Source organism: Diadema setosum, chromosome 1, assembly GCF_964275005.1.
Source record: "Diadema setosum chromosome 1, eeDiaSeto1, whole genome shotgun sequence".
Lineage (NCBI taxonomy): Eukaryota > Metazoa > Echinodermata > Echinoidea > Diadematoida > Diadematidae > Diadema > Diadema setosum.
Window position 1 is genome coordinate 28,575,795 of NC_092685.1, and position 21,381 is coordinate 28,597,175.

The 21,381-nt window shown below is 37.4% G+C and overlaps 1 protein-coding gene across 1 annotated transcript in view; it reads right to left on the bottom strand.

The window, feature by feature from the left end:
* The window catches only part of LOC140229265 (uncharacterized), a 76,942-nt gene extending 56,238 nt beyond the window's left edge, over positions 1 to 20,704 (bottom strand). The window contains exons 1-2 of the mRNA XM_072309575.1: positions 20,452 to 20,704; positions 12,376 to 12,471 (exon numbers count right to left, since the gene is read on the bottom strand). Of these exons, the coding sequence (XP_072165676.1) occupies positions 12,376 to 12,471; positions 20,452 to 20,580 (225 nt within the window). The 5' untranslated portion in view covers positions 20,581 to 20,704. The remainder of the gene's footprint in view (positions 1 to 12,375; positions 12,472 to 20,451) is intronic.
* Between the last annotated feature and the right edge of the window lie 677 nt (positions 20,705 to 21,381).

Genomic DNA, 21,381 nt, shown 5'->3' on the forward strand with positions numbered 1-21,381 from the left:
CTTGGAGGGTGGGGGTGAGAGAGAGAGAGTGAGAAAGATAGGATGAAGATGGTGAAAAAGACCATACTGTAAAACACAATATTTTCGAAGCATGAAATTTTCACGAATTGGAGGCGACGGCCTTCTCTGCCGCATGAAATTTTTGCGAGTTGCCTCTAACATTCAATGCATATAGTGTAGACAAGAACTTTCACATGCATTTTAATTTCACGAATCTCAGCTCTCGCGAAATTCACAAAATTAAACTGCACGCAATCATTCCTCATATTACAGTATTTGAGTCATCCATAATGGTAGAAAACTTAAAAGTGTTAGTCTCAAAAAAAAAAAGAATGATAATAATAAATCGAACTCCATGCACTCAATTATGCATTCATGATCCACTGGAATTATGTTTAAAAAAAAATATTAAAAAACTGACTGCAAGAGTAGTTCTCTTTTGACAGACAGACAGACAGACCTCCCAATATTCAGAGATTTGCGGCACAGTCAACACAATTGCAAATTACATTTTTTGTAGGAAAAGCAAACAAACACAAAATGTTTGGAGGATTTCTTTCAGAACAGACTCTCTGATTTCCAACCAAAATGTAGTTGTTGGTATTGACTGAATAACCTGAAATGGAATTCATGCAAATGAAAGAGCTATTTGTAAAAAAAAAAATGGATCCATTTAAGCATCTGTAAATCCTCGTGGACCAACCTACAGACACTCACACAGAGAATGCAAGGCAACAATTTACTTGTGGCGGATTTGTCTAAAATCACTTCTTTCCCACACCAATCACTGTAAAGCTCTATGCACAAGGAGTCATAGAACTCGGAAGGGTTTTACCGAAAAAAACAAAAACAAAAAACAAAACAAAGGATAGAATGGGGATGTGGTACATTGGGCTTGCAATCTATCTTGAATTATATCTTTGAGTCGGTGTCAACATGGAGATGGATCATTCTCACCTTGCGGCATGGCGGCAATCTATTAACTCTCAAGCTCGCTTATTAGTCAACGACAAAGTAAATGCCATCAATCATACTGTGTGCCTCTAAGTACGTGTACGTCCGCCACTGCGGGGCTTCGGGTCCGCCAACAAGTCGGACAAGCTTAATCTGCACCTTGAGCTTGAGAATGTCAAGTATATGCTCCTGATGCAAATCTTCATCCACTCAACAAGCATTCAACCCCCCATCCACTCCCCCCATCCCCCCCCCCCTTCCCGGCGGACATGTTTCCACTTGTGACATGTAGACCCAAATTCTCTGACAGCACAGTGAATACATTGTAACAGTACCACTGCATCAACAACAGCAACAAAAAAAAAAAAAGATTATGCTACACTTTTGGGGTTTGTATGCATATTAGGTGTAACTGTCCAATTATGCATTTTATCATTTCAATATCAAATGTGCAATGAATGAAAATCAAAATATCTTGCAGAGGCAAGGATATCAAGTCATAAATACAGAGAAAGAAACTGTAGAACTCTTTACAGATTATACGCCTAAAAGGCATTTCAAATGTATGAGGATGTCATTAGGGACATTCTGATTTATTTGCACTGTAATAAGGGGGGATCATAAGATGTTTGTCACATACAGAAATTCTCTTCATGAATTTCATCAAATTCTCAACTTTTCCAATCATTTCCGTACAAAGTTGTATTAGTATATTTCTTTAGGCCACTGTGAAGTTACAATCAAAGCTTTGGAGGATAATGTAGCAATATTCTACTTTAAATAGTGCATAAGTTGGAATATAAAGCTTATCACAATGAAGCAAGCATTAAGTTCCATCTGCTATGCTGGAGACATTGGGAGGATGAAAATACTACTACAAAAAAAAAGAAATTGAAAAGAAAAAAGAAAACATTTAATTCACATGCACAGCACTACCTAGGGAATAGCAGGTGATGAAAATAATTACCACTATTGCTGAATACATTTTCAATGCCAGATGAATTGTTTGGTACTAGACAACGGCATGGCAAGAGGAAGAGTTTCGTCGACAAACTTGAAGCAACAGTTTGTTTGTGCAATCGCCCCTCGGTGTAAAAGCATCTTGGGAATACGATGAGAGGAAGCCCATAGAGCCCTAGAGCAGTGCAGTGACAACTTGAAGCCCCCCTAACAAGGGCTAATCAAAATCTCTCGCGGGACTCTTGTTTTCCCAGAGCAGTTAAGCAAAATAAGCCTCACGAGGAGAACTGGTTGCGGAGGAGCCTCCTTGCGTCGTAATTACGGACGGTGGTGATTTAGAGCCAACAGCCACTTAAACAAAAAAAAAAAGAAGAAGAAAGAAATACGTCTTCACATCATGCCTCTGGTTTACATCTCTCAGTGCCTAACCCACGCAATACCAACACTTTGAGAGGACACTCAGTCTAATCTCACGGGTTTTTACAAATTCAAATGGTTGGATGCTCATTTATTCAAGTGCAAGTAGGCACAGTCCATTGAACATCGTACACCTCCTTCCTAACTTTAATAGATCAATGTAAGTTCTAGGGAATCTTGGTGCGGTGTATTACAGCAGGTTAGTGATTTTTTTCTTTTTTCTTTTTTTTTTTGGGGGGGGGGGTGTCAGTTTGTACCTTAACTATCAAAGACAGATTTTCTGGTATTCTTCACAAACATTTAATGGGGTTTTCACCCCACTTTGTTTGCATGTGTGTAGGAGCATCTTTGCATGAAATGGGTTCAGGAAACAAACCCTTTGACATTTGCATGACAGCAGATATTGGTGATATGCAATGCAATATATTCAATGGCCATGTGGTAAAAGTTATATGATGCAACAACATGAAGGAGGGCTAGAAGAATTTCCATGAACTGAAAGTAGACAGTACCGTACTTCTTAAGTAGATATTTTACAAATTTGAGTGGGGTTAAGGCAAGGGGAGATGCAGAAGGTCTCCATTAAAAAAATATGCTCATTTATGCTAACAATTCAAGACAGTGAGAAAAAGACATTATAAGATTCATATTTTTGAGATTCATGATTAGGTTCAAAGGCTGTTGCCAACATTACCGTGAATGCATGCTAAAAAACCAGAAAAGCACTCATAGAGCGCAGACCTCTGCGGACCTCTGCAGACCTCTGCCACGCAGCTCATTTCCACCAATCATTATACATGCAAGCTAAAAATCACACAATTTCCCAATACAAGAGCCTTTTATTTATGTCATCACCTTCCAGCTACACGGCACCTCGCCAAAGCAGAGTGCGCACTTAAGTGTGTATTATATATGCAAACCTCAAATACATGCAGCTTGAACTCCTACGTTCATTGACCCATTTGCAAAATGACAAAAAAATCCTTCAAAGATCCATAAAAATTCCCGGATCACTACCAAAATTGAATCATCTCTTCCTGTGTCATTATCAACGTTTCCTGCAAGTTTCGTTCAAATACGTTCACAAATTTTTAAGTTATTTTGCAAACAGAAAGGCTAACGCCGATGATCACTTTCGTCCTTCCTTGATAGGGGTAAAAATACCCTTAGTGTAATAGAAGCATGTTATTATTCATACATCACAGTGAAATGCTTTACTCCATAGCTTTGTGTAAACTAATCTTAGAAACTAATCACAATTGAGATGCTCTATCACAGTACGACCTCTCCTATCCAGACATGTCGGGACCAGCGCTCATCCGGATAAGGAATTTGGCCAGATATGGGAGATTCGATCAATGTTCAATATACGCAGCCGCCTATCCAATGGTAATTATGTAACCTATTGTAGGTAGCATACACTGCGGTGATTTGGGGGTAGTGAATGTCTGAATGCATGTTATTTAGATGAAATTAGATGTGAATGTATAATGTTAAAATCATGTTGGGTATCGGCTGTAATTTATATGAGTTTGTGTAGGAATTCATTTGAGTTTGAAATCCCCCTTTTTCCCGTAATTATTATTCTTTTTTTTTATTTATGTTTTATTGAAAAAAAATATACAGAATCACACTATTTACAACAATTAACTCGATTAGAATATATAAGATTGAAAGAAAAAAAAAACACATTGAGATGGCATCCGGATAATAGAGAGATCTGGATAAAGGGAGGCTGGATAGGAGAGGTCGGACTGTATTCTGAAAGGACAAAAAATCTCGACATCTTGTGTTCATGTTAAGGAGACTGAAACACATAAAGTAATACCAAAGAATATTTGTGCACAGTCAACATAAAATCATGTGCCTTCATATGGCACAGAATAAAAATGCATGTAGTCTGTGAGCCTACAGTATCACTTTCATCTCGGACAAAACAAAAAAGTAGGCTATGATTGATGTGCCTCTGTATGCCCAATGGATTCAGGCCAAATCAATTGAAGACGGTGAGTTGCTGAGAATCCACCGTGTGTTAGATTTGCCTCAGGATCTCTTTCTTTTGCGCATTCTTCGCTGGTTAAAATCTGTTTTTGTGCCGTTACCTGTGTCCTCTTGGCCCAAGGGAGGTAACAAAGTGGGGTGGGGCGGTAAATTTGTACTCAATAACATGATACACTTGGGAAGCTAACAGGGATTTTTATAAAAAATGTATAAGTGAATAAGTACATACTTGTATAAAAGGTGGGGGTATACAAAAGCAGGGATGGCACAAACGATATTTGAGATGAAATGGATTCTGGACGATGGCGCATGAATCAACGAGCAGGGAAAGACATCACAATTACACTCATTACCATTAATCTACTCTCCAGGCCACAAGAATTCATGTATAACTTCAATTGTTTCTGACAGTTCCTCCACTCCCCATCTGACGATGTCATCTATGATGCCATCTTTGCGGGGGGGGGGGGGGGGGGAGGAGGAGGAGGAAGGGGCCTGCAAAGATATAAAGAGCTTCAAAGTGTTTCCAAAGATAACAAGAAAATTTCACTTGAGAGGTGTAAGACTGCAGTGACGTTCGGATAACATTTTTCCCTCACACACATGCAGTACCAGTGGTTGCTTTTCCGCTTCTGCATTCTAAAAAGCATCATCATCCAAATGATGCTTTAACACTGTCTGATGAGTAACAGCACCAACATCTCTTCACAGCGCCTACAATTGTATGAATTATGCTGTCACGATTGTGTAATATCATGTGTAGCATGCCCCGTCCCTCATGTTCTTGGTGTGTAAATGGTGGAATGCAGAGGTGCATGCAGGTTTGAGGTACCAATTCATCTTGAAGTTATTGCAGGGGAAAAAAAAATAATTCTCATAAATTTTTACCAAATTGTTTGAAATCATGAAGTCACTTGAATACATTTAAGATTTTTTTGTTCAAGTGGTGACATCTGTAGCTATAACTTGATCATTTCCACTCCCATGAGCATCTTTGCTAGATAGCATGATTGCTTTTTAAGAGTCCACTATCATTCACTATCATCTCGTATTTCAGATGTCCCCGTGTTGTCAGTTCACATGACAGTTAAACTGACTAGCTAATCAACACATTAGAAACTAACAAAAATGGATCATATTCAGAGTTTGTGAACTCAAGCTTTATTCAATTGCAAGCATAACTTTTATGCCAATAATTGGGGGACATGCTTGTGATGGGGTACAAGTCACTTTTACGTTGTACAGCACAGCACGAGTAAATTATCTAGATCACTTTCGGCAATGTAGTTACTTCTTGCGATGCTGTCAAAAGCAGTGACCTGTGGAGCTACCTTGTAGTCTCAGAGCTACAAATTTTCAAGGGACATCTCAGTGTCGTCTGCATTTAATATGACTTCATTCTTGCTGTTCCTCGGGGGGGGGGGGGGGGGGGGGGTAGTTGCATGCAATGGTGTGGCTGCACAGTCTCTATCCCCCAGGCTGGTACAGTAGTCCGTGCATAACTTGCCCGAAATTTAGTGGGATCGGTGACTGCATCATGTTATTCATAGGATGCGCTGAGCATGCATGAACATAAATTGTCACTTTTTTCTCTTCCATTTCAAATGTGATTCCACATCTAGGTCCCCCTGTTTCTTTGGCATTTACAACAAAGTGGACATAGGCAAAACACACACCCCTACTGTTCAGTACAGTTGTTCATACATACTGAGCTTTGGTGTGTGTGTGTGGGGGGGGGGGGGGATGACGTTGCAAGCTTTAAGCTGATTGCATTTTTTTTATCCCAGTGATGCTGCCAATATGAATTGATAGAAAATACATATAAATGTATTTATTCGTTCTGTACAAGAATTATCAATCATGATGAATGAGCTCTACACAAAACATCACAAATCAAACAATCTTTCATTGTTTGATACTATCCCAAGACTCAAAGCGGGGTAATCTTCAGGGAACTATTAGAACCATCACACAGCTTTCTGGTGCCAAGAAATCTATGCAGTGTAATCAGTGTGTAACAGTCATGATTAGCACAGACACTTGATCGATGGCTTCTACAGGAAAGGCTGATCCCTGACAGTAATTATCTTGCTTTGACAACCAATGCATTATTTCATGGAAGCCTGGAACTGTATAGCCACTTCAGTCTCTTAAAAAGAATAACATAAATTGCATGTTCTGAGGTGTACATTAAGAGGAGACTTTATACTTCTCTTCTGTTATTAAGAATATGAATTAAAAGGAGAAGAAGAAGAAGAAGAAGAAGAAGAGGGACAAACCCAGCCCAGTGTTGATTTACAGTACCTAGGTACACTGTACATCCTCTTTACTTAATGCAAAAACATGTAATCCGAGATATCATTTGGTGGATGGTCTGTTGACACAATTGCAAATTACTATTGAACTATACAACACTCTATCCCTTTTATTTCTGCCATGGTATCTTTTATGTCCACTGAAGTTGCTATAAAGGGAAATAATCACATGAATTCTTGGAAAACACCAATCAGTACTTACATTTTGTAAACCAACTCTGTCTTTATACCTTAGTCACCTTGATATCAGGATCTCTAAAGATCAGACATTAATGAGTGTGCAGTAAATAGCACTGTCACAAAACTACAATCAAAATCAGTTGACAGTCCTACAGTTCTAACAGTTACATGATAATTAGATGAGTCTCTCTGGGGACTCATCCATAACTCCTGGGCAGGCAATATTGTACATGTATTTTCCTCCTAAAGGCCGTATCTCACCAATGGAGACGTCTCCGCGACGTCGCCAACTTATCAGTCGCAGCAGTCGCAGAGACATAAAAAATGGCTTGCGGTCTCACCATGGAGACATCTCTGACACGAGTAATGGCAGGTGTCAAAAAGTTTCAAATATGATGGAGCCGTTGCAGGATCACCTGACTTGATCCAGGCAGGATGTTACCACGCAGATGGGTCACATGGTTTCTAAAAGTAGGTCAAACAGCATCAAATAGAGTCGTGGAGACGTCTCCGTGACCTCTCACCAGTTTTTCTGGTCTCCAGCATGTTTCGGCGATGTCTCTGAGATGTCTCAGAGACATCACGGAGACATTGCGGAGACGTCTCAGCAGTCGTGGATATAATTAGTTTCCGCGACGTCTCCGCAACTGATGGAGACGTCTTGGAGACGTTGCGCAGACTTTGCAGAGACTGGAAAAAGTCTCCCAAAATATCGAACATGTTTAAATTTCTTGCGACTCCTCAGAGACTCTGTAATTTTCAGGAGACGTCTCAGAGACCTCTCGGCAACTAGCAAAATCTGGAGTAGCGAACTAGTCGCAAAGTAGTTTCAAGCCCGGTGAGATACCCCCTTTAGTAACTGCTTAAATGGCATGTTTTGTGCAGTTTATCAGCTCCAAAACCTCTAAATTTCCCTCTAGGAGCAATTCAGCTGAGATCTACAAATACTTTCAGATGAAGATACTGACACTATTGATGTACTTGTTTACAACTCTCGGTAGCTGGAGATACTCAGCTCTTTACAACCACAACATTTGATTTTCTCTCTCTGTACCCCGTTACCTGCGTCATTTGAGACATTACAAGGCCCTGTGGCTAGATGACATGTTATTGGTTGTTGATAGCGGTCCCCTGAAACCAATAACAGGTGGTTTGTTGTAAAAGAATGTTGATCACATGTGTGATGAAACATGAAACCTTGCGGTCAGATGTTGCAGCCGCTTGACGTAAAGACTGCCAGCGAAATAACCAAGCTTCCCTTCAAATGTGACATGAAGACTACTTTTGGTTCTCTCAGAGGTAAAAAAAAAGAATATTCAATAATGATGAATAACAAAAGCATGAAAAAGTTTGATTGAAATACATGTAACAACAGACCTTTTGACTATTTCTATTTGTGCACAAATTGTAAAAATTATGAGAGATATCACTGTACTTCACTGACTATCTCAAGCAAGACCAATGAGTAATTTGCTTCTTTAGTCTTTATGCATAACACAGTTCTGAGTTCTTAATCTCAATCTTTACCTCACTCCAAAAAATCCCACTAAAAAAAAAAATAAATAAATAAAAATCCCTCAAGGATTTAATAGCAGCCCACATAATCCATCTAAAAAGATTGAAATGGAATCTCCATAGATCTGTAAGCTGGCTTTTAAAAACAAAATGGAAATCACTGTGCCGTCAGCATTTCACAATCTCGAAGTTTAATCCAGATGTAAGCCTCTCACAAACACCTCCCACTGCAACCACAGTGTGGCGACTGCAGCATGCACACACCCACCTGGATAATAATAATAATGACAATAATTACCGTTCTTCTATAGGTACCATGGAATTGTGTCACAGACCTATTAGTATGTGCATACAAAATGTTTGTATTGTGCCTGAAATTTTCATTCCCCCACTTTCTATTTCGAATAAACTATAAAATGTACCAACTGGTGGCAGTTAAGAGTGGGTGAAATCTATCTCATGTTTTCAATTTTGATTTTGATTTAATCGCAACAAAATTTTTCTCCTTTCAACAAAATATTATAAAACAATTACATCATTTCTGTGACAAATGAACAAATTACAAATAGATATAGATTCATTAGTATGTTATTTAGTATAGAGTCATTTTTAAAGCAGAAAGAAAATACATGTAAGGAAATTATGAGGGGAAAGAAACTGTAGGGGAAAAAAATAACCATAATCATCTATGCATAGTTCAATCTGCTATGTTGCATGGGAGGTCAATGTAAGCCGAGCTTGATAAAGTGAGACCATCCAAAACAGAAGGAAGCACATACTTTGAGTAAAGATTGTTATACTCTTACTAAAGTAATATTGGTAAAGAGAAGTATATGAAATTAAGAAAGGGTGCAGACAAAAAGTGTGAAGAATGGTGGTACACTGGCCCTATGACATGATAATACAAACTCTGAGATTGGGGGTTTTATGGAACAAATTAATCAACGAACATAAAGAATAATAATCAAACAAGTATTCAGCGTCAATACTTTAACACTGATAAATGAAACCAAGCAAGTTAATTCAATCAGTATGTACATTGATTCAAGAGCATATTTTTCTTTAATTTTCCTATTCAATGAAATTGAAAATTCTAAAATCAGACTTTACCTACATATTTCCTGTATCTTTACTAAGGTGTCTTACTGTGTTATAAATGGGCTAAAACCATTTGAGACCCCCTACAACAAAAGGATCTGAAAGTCAGGGCAGGTTGATTTTCTAAAAATGACATGGCATTATTCCTCTACTCTTCTGCTTTAATTTCATATGTAACATGACTCATAAAGGTACGCGGTTGCAGAGATATTGATGATTTTTTATGAGAGCATGTCGAGTGGTCTGGGGAAATCAGCGTTTCAAGAAAACCACCTTCAAAGTTTTCCTTCCGATGCAATCGTGATCAAGGGGAGGTAAGACAGTTTTCACCTCTTGACAATAGAAGGTACGCTCCTAGCAACCTCTGCAATGTTCATTCAAGCTTAGCACCAGCGGTCTAATCACGACCAATCAGTAACCAGGATGCCATGCACTGACCAATGAGATTACTTCCTCGTTACTAGGGACAGAGTCTATCTGCAGCACTAAATCCAAATCTTCGACACGTTTCTGTTCTGAAAGTCTTAAAATCTGAAAGTCTGAAAGTCTTAAATCATAGCTCAGAAAAATGCTAATTTTTTGCCTTTCCTTTGATTATTTAGCTTCGAAATTTCAGCAGATGACAGACGAAACCTTAGGCTACAAAATTGTGTCAGAACAAAAATTTGATGGTTTTGCCGGATTTTGATAATCTGACTTCAAACTCGATTTTCTCGGCTCACCCGTCAGCGACTTTTGGATCTTTTTATTGTGGCGGGTCACATTTAAATAAAATTAAGCAGATGAATTGTGTTAGAAAGCATCATCAAAGATCAATCATGCAATCCTCCTGATAGAAAAGTCCATTTTTTGCTTTGTCTTGCGGCTTGATTAATGTAGTTGCATAAAAAACAAACACATGTTCACATGTTTTATCAATTATAAATAATCCCTGGTGACTGTGTGCAAATGAGAATGTCAGCTACATTAGATTAATGTATGAATGATGACTGTACTTCATCTCATGGCAACGTACACTCACAGACTTCAGAAAAAAAAAATAATAATATACACAACGTATGCTTAATGTGTGTATTTATGTATGTATCAATCTATTGTATATACTTTACACATGCATAAAATTTATACATTAATGCTATCATATCTAAAACAACAAAGAGATGCAGTCATAAAAATATGAGTAGGTAGAAAAGAAAATTATGAACCCACTTGTGTCTGGTCCCTGGTTTATTTTAGCTCATTATGCATAGATGATTTTTTTTTCTTTTCTCTTTTTTTTTTTTTTTTTTTTTGCTATCATATAATGTTGAAAGAAATGCCATCAGATTTCCAAAAATTACTTTCCTTTTATGTATATATGCAAACAATACTATCTGCAGATTGCTGACATGATATGGTGAGTAATCTGGCATTTAATAGCATTTGGCTCCTTGTCAGTGGCAGACAAAATGTAATTAATGGATTGAAATCAGAGATGAAAAGACAAGAGCCACTTTGCTATTTTCTATGTTTATAGAGCTGCTTGACATTATACCCATATCCATGGAGATTACAAATTGTGCTTTAAACTTTATAACGTATGCCCCCCCCCCAAAAAAAAAAAAAAAAATACAATGGGACCCTCTGCAATGATAACTTTAAAAATAGTGAATCAATCCAAATACAATTTCAGGGTATGAAACTATAACTTATAACCCATGTCTTGCAGAAAACCCCTTCCAATTTGCTTCAGTTGTCAAAGAGAAATGAGGATTTTTGTAGAGCATGTCAAGAATCCCTTCTCTCAAAGTTCTGTCCATTGTGTTCACACATAAATATATGCAGTTCCAAGAGCACCCAAGTGCTAAACTTGGAAGAATCACATCCCCAACATGCTTCACAACGATTCACATTTCTATGACCACTTAACCAAATTGAATGGGGTTTTCTGCAAAATATAGTTATTAAGGATGATATATCTTTAGACCCTGAAATAGCATTCAGACAGTTTAATCATATTGGAAGTTATCAATGCAAAAATCCGATTGTATTTTTTTTCTTTTCTTTTTTTTTTTCTTTTTTTTTTTGGGGGGGGGGGTGACATACTGTACTGTGCTTTGTTCAACGAATGGCACAGATGTCTGAAAATGACTGTCAATGAACAGGGATTACCTAATCCCTATCGTGTCACCATGGCCCTCCTGTTGGACTGAGGCACATTGCTACACCTGGGTGGGTTTGCTAATGTTACAACTACAAGTGTAGGTCAAGTCTGATGAATGACTGAATGATAAGAGAGAGTGGAAAGTGAAATGATATAACCTTAATGATGCATTAAAGGTCCCGTTTACCTTTGGGAACAGTGATTTTAAAAATGTTCAAGATACCACATTTGATTCGTATGTGTAGGTCTGTTGTATCACAAAACATCCTACCATATAAAATTTTGAGATTAAAGCCTGAAATACAATGAGATCTCAGTATTTTTCTCATTGAACCATAACTGTAGATGATTTAGTCTGGCAATGTTTTTATTGTAATTAACTATTGTTCAAATTTTGTGTATTTAACAATACTTAACATCGATTTTACCAATGATTCAAATTTTTACAGTGGTTGTTTCTATCCCAAACTCACATTTTGGAACTATTTTAAAGCACTAATACTGGGTTTTTGTTCAATCTGCAAATGGTAAAACACGCCTTTAATGGTGCATTTAGGGAATATATCACTTATTTAATTCGATTATCAACAATTCTGGCATCAAATATTACCAGCTGGTTCACAGGCAAATTTATACCTTTGAACTGTTTTTAACCCCTTGAGGATGAGTCCCGAGTATAATCGGGCAGGTGTCTATGGGAAATGTGTATTGTACCAAATCAGCTTGTCCTCAACAGGTTAACTCTAGTGGCTCAGGAGCAAGAAGTCCAAAACCTGGCCGTCTCAACCTTACCTTGGCCTCGTATCCCCAAACGACATCCACGACCGCACCCGTCATGTTGGACTGCCAGAGAACGTCACCGCTTTGTACTGTGTCACTGCAGTCACTCTGCATTTCGAGTAGAAAAAAGGGGGGATAATCAAGAGATTACCATGCAGAAAGGAACAGAATAAAGGTGACAAAAAATACCATCAATGGCAGATTACACTCTCAGTGGGACCATTTACAATTTTCACATTTTTTTCTTTACCAAACATTGTATCCATTTATAATGTGAACTCTAAAACATATATTTCCTCACAGATCTGAATATATGTTGAATATTTTGTGAGATTTTTATATTCATGAATTTCACAAGTCAGGTGCTATTCACAAATTCAAAGACACACAAAAATTTATTGACTCTGATCCTTGCATGAATGTGACGATACATGCACGCATATATTTCTCCACTGAGTATTGTACTCCATGATTGCAAATTTAACCACTCACAAAATCGTCAAGAAGTCCTGATAATCGAAAATTTAGAAAATTTAGAAAAGTATATGACGTATACTGTACATTCAAATTACTCATGAACCACATACATCGTAATATGATGAGTTGTATGCAAAAGTTGTAATGGTTACATGCACATTTATACCAAAAATAAATTTTTGCTAATAACTGTAAAAACTCGATTGCAGTGGTGTCGTCCCCTCTGTCAATAAATGACAAGTATATTAATTTTGCGCTAAGTTGAAAGGTTGTATCAAACATAATCGTTCTATATCCAATTACAGTACTGGGCATGGAACCTCTCTTCATGTTTATTGCACTATGCACTGTATTAAAGTGAGAATATCTCTGGGAGGTTAAACCAGGTTATTTTTTTTTTCCAATAAGAGACCACTTTGGGTAAGATTATTTGCTCCACAACATGCAAGAATCCTTCAAATAGGCGAGTCCATCTTGAAAGGAAACCCTTTGCTGAAAGACTAGCCAATATTGATCTGTCAGTCATAATTGAGCTGAAACAGATCCTGACAATATAATACAGTACTGTACGTTCCAGTAATTGCTCTGTCTTGATGTTCTTTTCTTTTTCTTGGAAGAGGGTCAGGGAAGGCAGACATCTAACTGATGTTCTGATAGTTCTCAAGATACAGTAATATAGAAATCTAGTTGCATTCATGAAACTTTTGTGAACTTTGTGAGGAGCCAAGATTTGCGAAAGCAAAACACACATTAAAGTATTTGCCTACACAATGCATGGATGCAAGTGGCAATTCACAAAAGTTACATGTTGCGAAAATTGTCATTGGCTCAATTTAGCCCAGTTTCATGCCCCAAATATTTATAGTTTTACAGTATGTTTAAGGAGTACAGAAGGAATACATTCACCATTTCTACTATGTATTCTGTACATATAAAAAGAATTTTGTGGCCTTTATATCAGGCTAAAAAACAATTGCCGTCAACATATTAAAGGTTGTTTGTTTGTTTTTTCCTCTCTCAAATATGAAAATATCAAAAAGAATCAGAAACATAGAACAATATCAGTATCCAGGTGCCATGTTTATTAAATTTGTAAGATGTGTCTTCAGATTCTTGTAACAGGAGTTGAAAAAGATACAGATTTTCAGATGGATAAAGATGCGGGCAAGTCCAAGATAATGTCCCCTCAGATGCTCAAAATTCATCTTGATTTTATCAAAAAGTTATTGATATCATCTTGTAGCCAAAGAGTTAAATCATATGTTTCCAGCAAAGAAAATATTGAATTATGCAAATTTATGCAAGAAATATGGCCTTGATTTGCATAAATCAAAAACAAACCTTACGTATGGGACAAATTATAAATATTCATCTAAAATCAGTTGAATTTGTCCTTGACCTAGTTCCTTTATGGACATGACCCCTGTATGAGTTAGTATAATCTGCAATTGGTAAGACAAGGTCAGCACATTAATTATGCAAATTATGCACTTTCCCAGAACATAGTGTCCCATACGTAAGGATTTGAGTATGTTTTTTTAAGTTTTTTCTGAAGATTTGTAACATTGACCAATCATACTTTAGGAAGTTCTAATTTATTCATTTCAACTCCAGATTAGCAAAACTAAATGAGGAAATTTAATTAGTCCTTCATCTTATAACTAATTAAAGTTTGCTTACGTATGGGACAAATGCCTTACGTATGGGACATTACATGCAAAGTGAATGGGAAAACCGCCTTTTGACATGGATGCTATATGTCCTTACATTTGTTTGGTTAATGGTTATCTTTGCACCTACTCTGAAGAATATGTCTATATATCTGCCTCTCCTACTCAGATGACCTCAGGGAGAGTGTAAGAACAGCATTATTGAGTCATTCTATGATTAAGAAAGGAAAATAAAGAATATTCATTTATACTTGTAATTTCTTATTTTCATTACAGGCTGTGCAGCTGGTCTTGAATTAACATTCCCCGTTAACATTTTGATATTGGACATTTTCTTAATTCAGTTATCATTTTCAACTTTACCTCTCTACAAAATGACTTTGTCCAAGAATGGGATTCTCTGAGTGTCATTTTAGGTGCAGTACACTGTTCAGCATGTACCACAGGTTGTACAGCCTCAAAAGCGAAATCAAAACAATTGTGCTTATGGCGCGCATCAATGACAACATTATAGGTCTTACTGAAAAGAAAAATCACTTAAGGTGTGAGCAGGTAACTTTGTCATTACTTGAGTTGATAGCAAAGGAAAAACCCTATGAGAGTACACTTGTACTTTTTATTTTGATATGATTGTTAATATTTCAACTGTTCACCCTCAGAATATGTCATGACTTATCAAGGTCATGAACATGATTTCTGAAAATCCTGTAAAATGAAGACTATAGTTTACATTTGCTATAAACCACAATATCAATACTGGTTCTGTGGTTGGAGTGCTAAAAACACAAATTACACAAACAAATAGGAAATTCAATTTTCTTTTCTATTTTGTGTTTGAAGAGACAGATGTGCTCTGAGACACCTTCATCAACTCATACTTACTTTGTACCCCACATCTACACAATTATCAACATACACTGCAATCTGGTAGTGTATGATCAAATGAGGTTATTAGAATTTATTCAAAATTGTAATTTGCAGATCAGTGAGTTACTTAAGTGTTTCAAATCTAGATTTGAATGTGCAAATGATAATCTTTCCTGTATCACTACACAAGCATGTATGTATGTACAAAGTAGCACAAATTTTGTCGTCTTTGGTTTCATAGACACGAAGCCAAGCAATTTGAAAAAAAAAAACAGAAACAGCATTGGTACATACATTCTTCTATCTCCTTAAAATCTAAAACTTTCATTAAAATTTGATTGATATTGCAGTTCAGCTAAAATTCACATGGCAAAACATGATGATTACAGAGCAAAATGAAGTACTCTTGTTGTTGTGTTTTGTGCTGCATTTCAAACAATTATAAAGCTTTATAAAAACTTAGACAACTTGCAAGGTAAGCCTAGAGCTACTGAAAGTACCCACTTCAAACTGTATCTGCAAATACATTGTACATGACATTTGATTCTAAAGTTGAAATTATCAAGACTACAAATTAGTTATTGTACATGTACATGTATGCTATATCAAGGTCACAAGCTAGAATTTGCTCATTTTTTTTTTCATTTGATGAAAAAATATTGACTAGAGTAATTACAAATGGGCTAGAAATAGAGTGTCAGTATACTATATCTGCATGTGTAGACATCATGAGGACAGTGTTAATGCATGACGGAATCCAAACTAAGACATTTAATTGTAAATTGATAATTACTTTTATTTGTTTTATTTTAGCTTTTGCTGGGTACCTGAACCGGGAAAGTACCCACTTAGAAGTCTATTTCATTTGTTACATGTTGTAGCATGATTTGTGGAACTAAATATGACACTATGGGGAAATTTAAAGTCATTCCCATGAATGCATTTGTGCACTAAAGACAAATGTCCCATACGTAAGTTGAGCCATGTCCCATACGTAAGGTGTACTTTCGTTAATTAAACCAACTTCATGAAAATATGCTTTATTCTTTTGCAGTGAAACTTTGCTGAAAGATACTTCAGTATTGTACCTTTCTTCACTTCCAAACAGAACTTGATCAGTAAGGTACTTTCAGAGAATTTTCAGTTCAAACTTTATTTTGAAAAATCCAGTTTTTCTCTGGTCCCATACGTAAGTTGGCATATTTTTCTTAATAAAATAATCAACCCAAGGTCAAATGACACCAAACTTAAACACAATATTCTTCTCAAGGATACCAGTCCTCCTGATGATAAACAATAAAATCCAAGTGCTCCTTCATTACTTTTCAGAGGTTTGAAATCTCTGAATGTCCCATACGTAAGGTGCGCGATATCTTGGACTTGCCCATGCATCTCTGGATGTGGCAACTGCCAGAATCTTATCAACTGCTTCATGTTGACCACAAGTACATGATGATTGAGTTTGAGGTCATTTCTTCACATAGTCAGATACCTCCTGGGTATGTTTAAAAGTTCAGCAATCAGATATGTTCTAAGAAAGGGTTTGTCTGCTTTGTGATTTACAGTTACTTAAGAGCAATTTGATGATTAAATTGATTATCAGCTGTCAGTTGTGAAACCAGTGAAGAAAAAGCTATTGATGCAAAAGTTGTGGGGGAGGAATTCGTCCAACCACTGGCGAAAGAGATACGCAATTGATGTTTGGTACAAATACATTGTACACCTGACATCAATGTAGAGGTACATGTACTGTACGTAAACTTCACACATGAAAGTGCTCTTTCTAATGTAGTCTGCCTGCTTGCTACAAGATGTATGCTTGCTCTTCAATAACGAACACAGAGTGTACACACATTGCAGCCATCCAGCTCTTCTTCCCCGTTCGGGATCCCCCCGAAACCGAAATGGATATATCTCCTCCTACGTGGCTCCCTTCCATCAACCGGCGGATCAATAAATACTCCAGTCATATTCATTCATTTTGCATGGCTCTGTGAGCAGGGCCGAGAGCATTAATGCGCAAACGCGATGCGTGTGTTTGAAGTTCGGAAGTGGGAAACGGCAGGATGCAAGACGGAGAATGGAGTGAGAGAGGGAGGGAGAGAATTGGAAAGGCGTGCGGGAGAAAAAGAAAAAAATGGATAGGAAGCTCTGACTCTGGGAAGGAGATACACGTCGTACATTGAAAGGCAGAGAGATCTGTGTAAGGATGCCTATCTGACAAGACACCAAGGACACGCTGGATACAGGAAACAAGAATAATCCACATTTTTTTTTCTGTCTGTTTCTCGTTTGACCTTTATAGTACAACTGTTATCTGAAGTACATGTACATGTAGTATACAACAATCTTTATTCAAATCTTCTGTGCCTAGTTTATAAATACGACACATATCAATGCACACTGCTCACAAGCCACGATATTCTGTGTAAATCGTCGTAGGAAGCACCTTGTTTTTTCCACAGAATTTTGCCTCAAGTTTGCAGCTGTGCTAAGACATACCTAATGATGTTTATACTTGCCTATGCAGGACACCAAAAATATGATATTACCATTCAAGAAATGCATATTTTTCTTCATATATCTTACATTTGAAAATCACAGAAAATCTGTATCCTCAATCTACATTTCATATTGCCATTTTCCGATGGGTCACCGATTGTACACAGAATTTATCCACCACCATGTGTTAGCTTCACTTTTTACATCCTGGTACAACAGGCATTTAGGTATGAATGAAAAAAAAAAACAACAACAACAACAAACAAACAAAAATACTATGTAAACATGTGTATGTGTGTGCAGTAATCAGCCTACAACCATACATGTATATTGCTCTTCTTGGTGTAAAAATGGTAAATGATCTCTCTTAAAGTATTAGAGAATTACATTTAAAAAAAAATAATATCTAAATATCAGAATATTTTCAGTCATATCATTTACAATGTACACCCATCCTTCTCAACCTTTTTTCAACCCGAGGCCTGCTTTGGCTCCAACAAGATTTTTTGGTGGCCCATAGTAGATTTTTTGGCCAATATCGCGGCCCATCGGTTGAGAAGCACTGATTTACAGCATTTACTGTCTGATTGACATGAAACACAGTGTATATGATTCGGATCTACGAAACAAGTTACAAGTACAAGATCTGTGCAAACTGTGCAAAGGGGAAATAATGTGAACAATGGCATATCAAATCAATCCATTGTGTCTAGCTCACTTCATGCCTTTCAGAATCTCCTGCAGGTATGACTGCCTAAACCTATTCTTTTTAAAAGATAACTGAGTAAAAACTGGAGGAAAGTTATGGCATGCTTATTTGGCATTGTAGGTCTTTGGAAATAAATTTTGAGACAAACTACATATCATCGGGAAATGTCTTAAAGCAACTTTATCAGGTTTTCAGAGTGATGGGTTACATATTTAGAGACTACACGTTTGTATTCTAATGACATTCGCTGATTGTCTAGAGCCCCCCTTCTTAACCGGTGGTCCACGAAGCTCTCTCAGATGGGCCACAATGTCAGGCATAAATGGAATTAAAAAAAAAAAAAAAAAATATACTTAATCTTACTGGGCCAAGGTGCTACATAACTTTATTTTACCTCTTGCCCGTTCAGGCAAGCAGATCTTCAAATTTTCCTGCAAAATGCTTGACTTGCCCATTTATTAATTTTACTTGCCCCAAAAGAAAGCCCAAAATATGAGGAAATAATACAGATAATTATGTGTCAGTCAAGGGATTAATAAAAACGCACAATCATTTGAATAAACAGCTCACATGGATTCGCATGCTTAACACAATGGAGTGACAAACTTGGTCCGCTCAAGGCAAGTGTTGCTGTTGCATTGCATTGGGACTTCTTCATATTAATGTTGGAAAGCTAGTGTGTTGCATCACCAAACAGCCATTATCTTTGGGCTTCTGTATGGCTGACTTTGTGGTTGGGTGGGATATTAAAAAAAAGTGAAAAAAGGTGGCTTCAAAACTCTTTGCTTACCCAATTCGGGCAAGCATTTGTTATCACTGTTCAAAAACACCTGCCCAAATTTGATTTTCACATGCCCCGGGCAATCTAGCAGGTGCTTATACATGTAAATGTACATAGCACCCTGTAGGCTTTTAAAAATTTGTATGAGGCAAAGTGGGCCTTGGGTTAAAATGAGTTGAGAAGCTGGCCTAGAGGATAATTCTAATGAAAGTTTACTGGCAAGAGCACACAAAACTCAAAAGTGACATTGATTTATTTTAATGCATATTGTTATAATATTTGCCTCTCAAGATTTATTACAACAACAAAGTAAAGATTATATGTCTGAAATTAGTCAGCTTGGCCAGGCTTTTCATTTCTAAATGAGGACACAGTTATAAGTCATTGATGAATTCGGCCCTGCTGAGTGCTGACGATGGAAACGTCATTCATTCATTCATCTCCACATGCACCTGTGCATGGTAGTGCCTATATAGAGCACATGACATGGTAATCAGTGATACCGCTAGTGACTGTGAATTCTTCCCAAGCTGTTATTTGTTTTGTTTTAGTCTTGTTCTTATATTATAAGGTCTATCGCAAGGGGGAAAAAAATCTGCATACATGAATAGTATTACAGCTCATTGAATGCAAATGTAAAGCAAAGAGTGATGAGAATTTCATTACAGTAAACAAGGAATGTTTGCATGCATTTCAGTTTCGTGAAATTCGCAAGAGCCAAGATTCGCAAAATCAAAATACATGTGAAAGTTATACACTATAGACTTTCTATGCATTGAATGCCAGTGACAGTGACAATATGCGAAAATTTCATGATTCGAAAAAGGCCGTCGGCTCCAATTCACAAAAATTTCTGACTAATCTTGCTTTACAAAAATCTACCCTCTGCCTGGGCCTGAGGTATTCAATCAAGCCACCACTGGAAACAATAAATGTCCCCAGAGTTGGATGCAATCAAGCAATCAGAGCTGCTGTTGTCGTCTGATCAAGAAAGTGTCAGTTAGCCTGGTAATGAATGTGTTCTGATACAATATGTACAGTACTATTAGATAGTAAAGGCTCTACGAGAATAGCACACTTACCCAACCAGCGGAACCTATCTGCCCCACCGCCGCCAGAGTTTCGGCGTGACGAGCAAGTACCAACACGATCACCACGCTGAATAGGACGGCGGCTTCTTTACTCGCGTAACACCTCATAATCGATCCCATTTCAAGGAAAATGTGACAGTTCCTTAAAGTAAATGTTTGAGAATAAATTGGACACTTCAGCAAAACTCTGCACTACATACGTGGGATTTTCACTACGTTTCCGAGGGCACCACGTCGTGCTCACATGAAGATCCCATACTCAATTTGAATCCAAGCGGTCGACTTTGAATAGCTAGATTGCCTCCTTACCGTTGAGCCTACACACTTGCAAGCCAACGAATGTGTCAGCGACTGCGTGCGAAGCCATGTCCGCGAGCTGACGCGGAGCTCAGATGTTTTTCTCGTGTGTAACAGCTTGGCTATTCCAATCAGAGGACGAACCCCTTTCAATTATCAAATGCCTGGTTTTAAGGAGAAACATCCCTGAAATAGATCTACTTTTGTTTTCATTCTATTGAAGAATCAACATTTAAATAGTATTTTGTACAATATTGGACTATCTTGAGAATGAATTCTGGAAGAATATTCTTCTTTGCAGATACTATTACAAGCAAGATTTATTAAATGCAGGGAGGATTTGGCATACAGATAATAGCCAGATCACCTGTTGCCGTGGAAGTATGACGCTGAGCTGAGCACTCCGCCCTGTGTCAATTCTCAGCTCATCACGTATACAGTAATGGGAATCTGAGCAGTTATAAAATACACGGAACAAAAATTAATAATTTGTTTTGTTTTCGTGTCGGCTTTTGTTGTTGTTGTTTTTTTGTAGCTTTTCGGGGTGGGGCTTTTCCCAGCAAAACACAATTTCTATCACGTGGTGCAAAATGACTGCGAACGGTAAGGCATAATAGTACACTA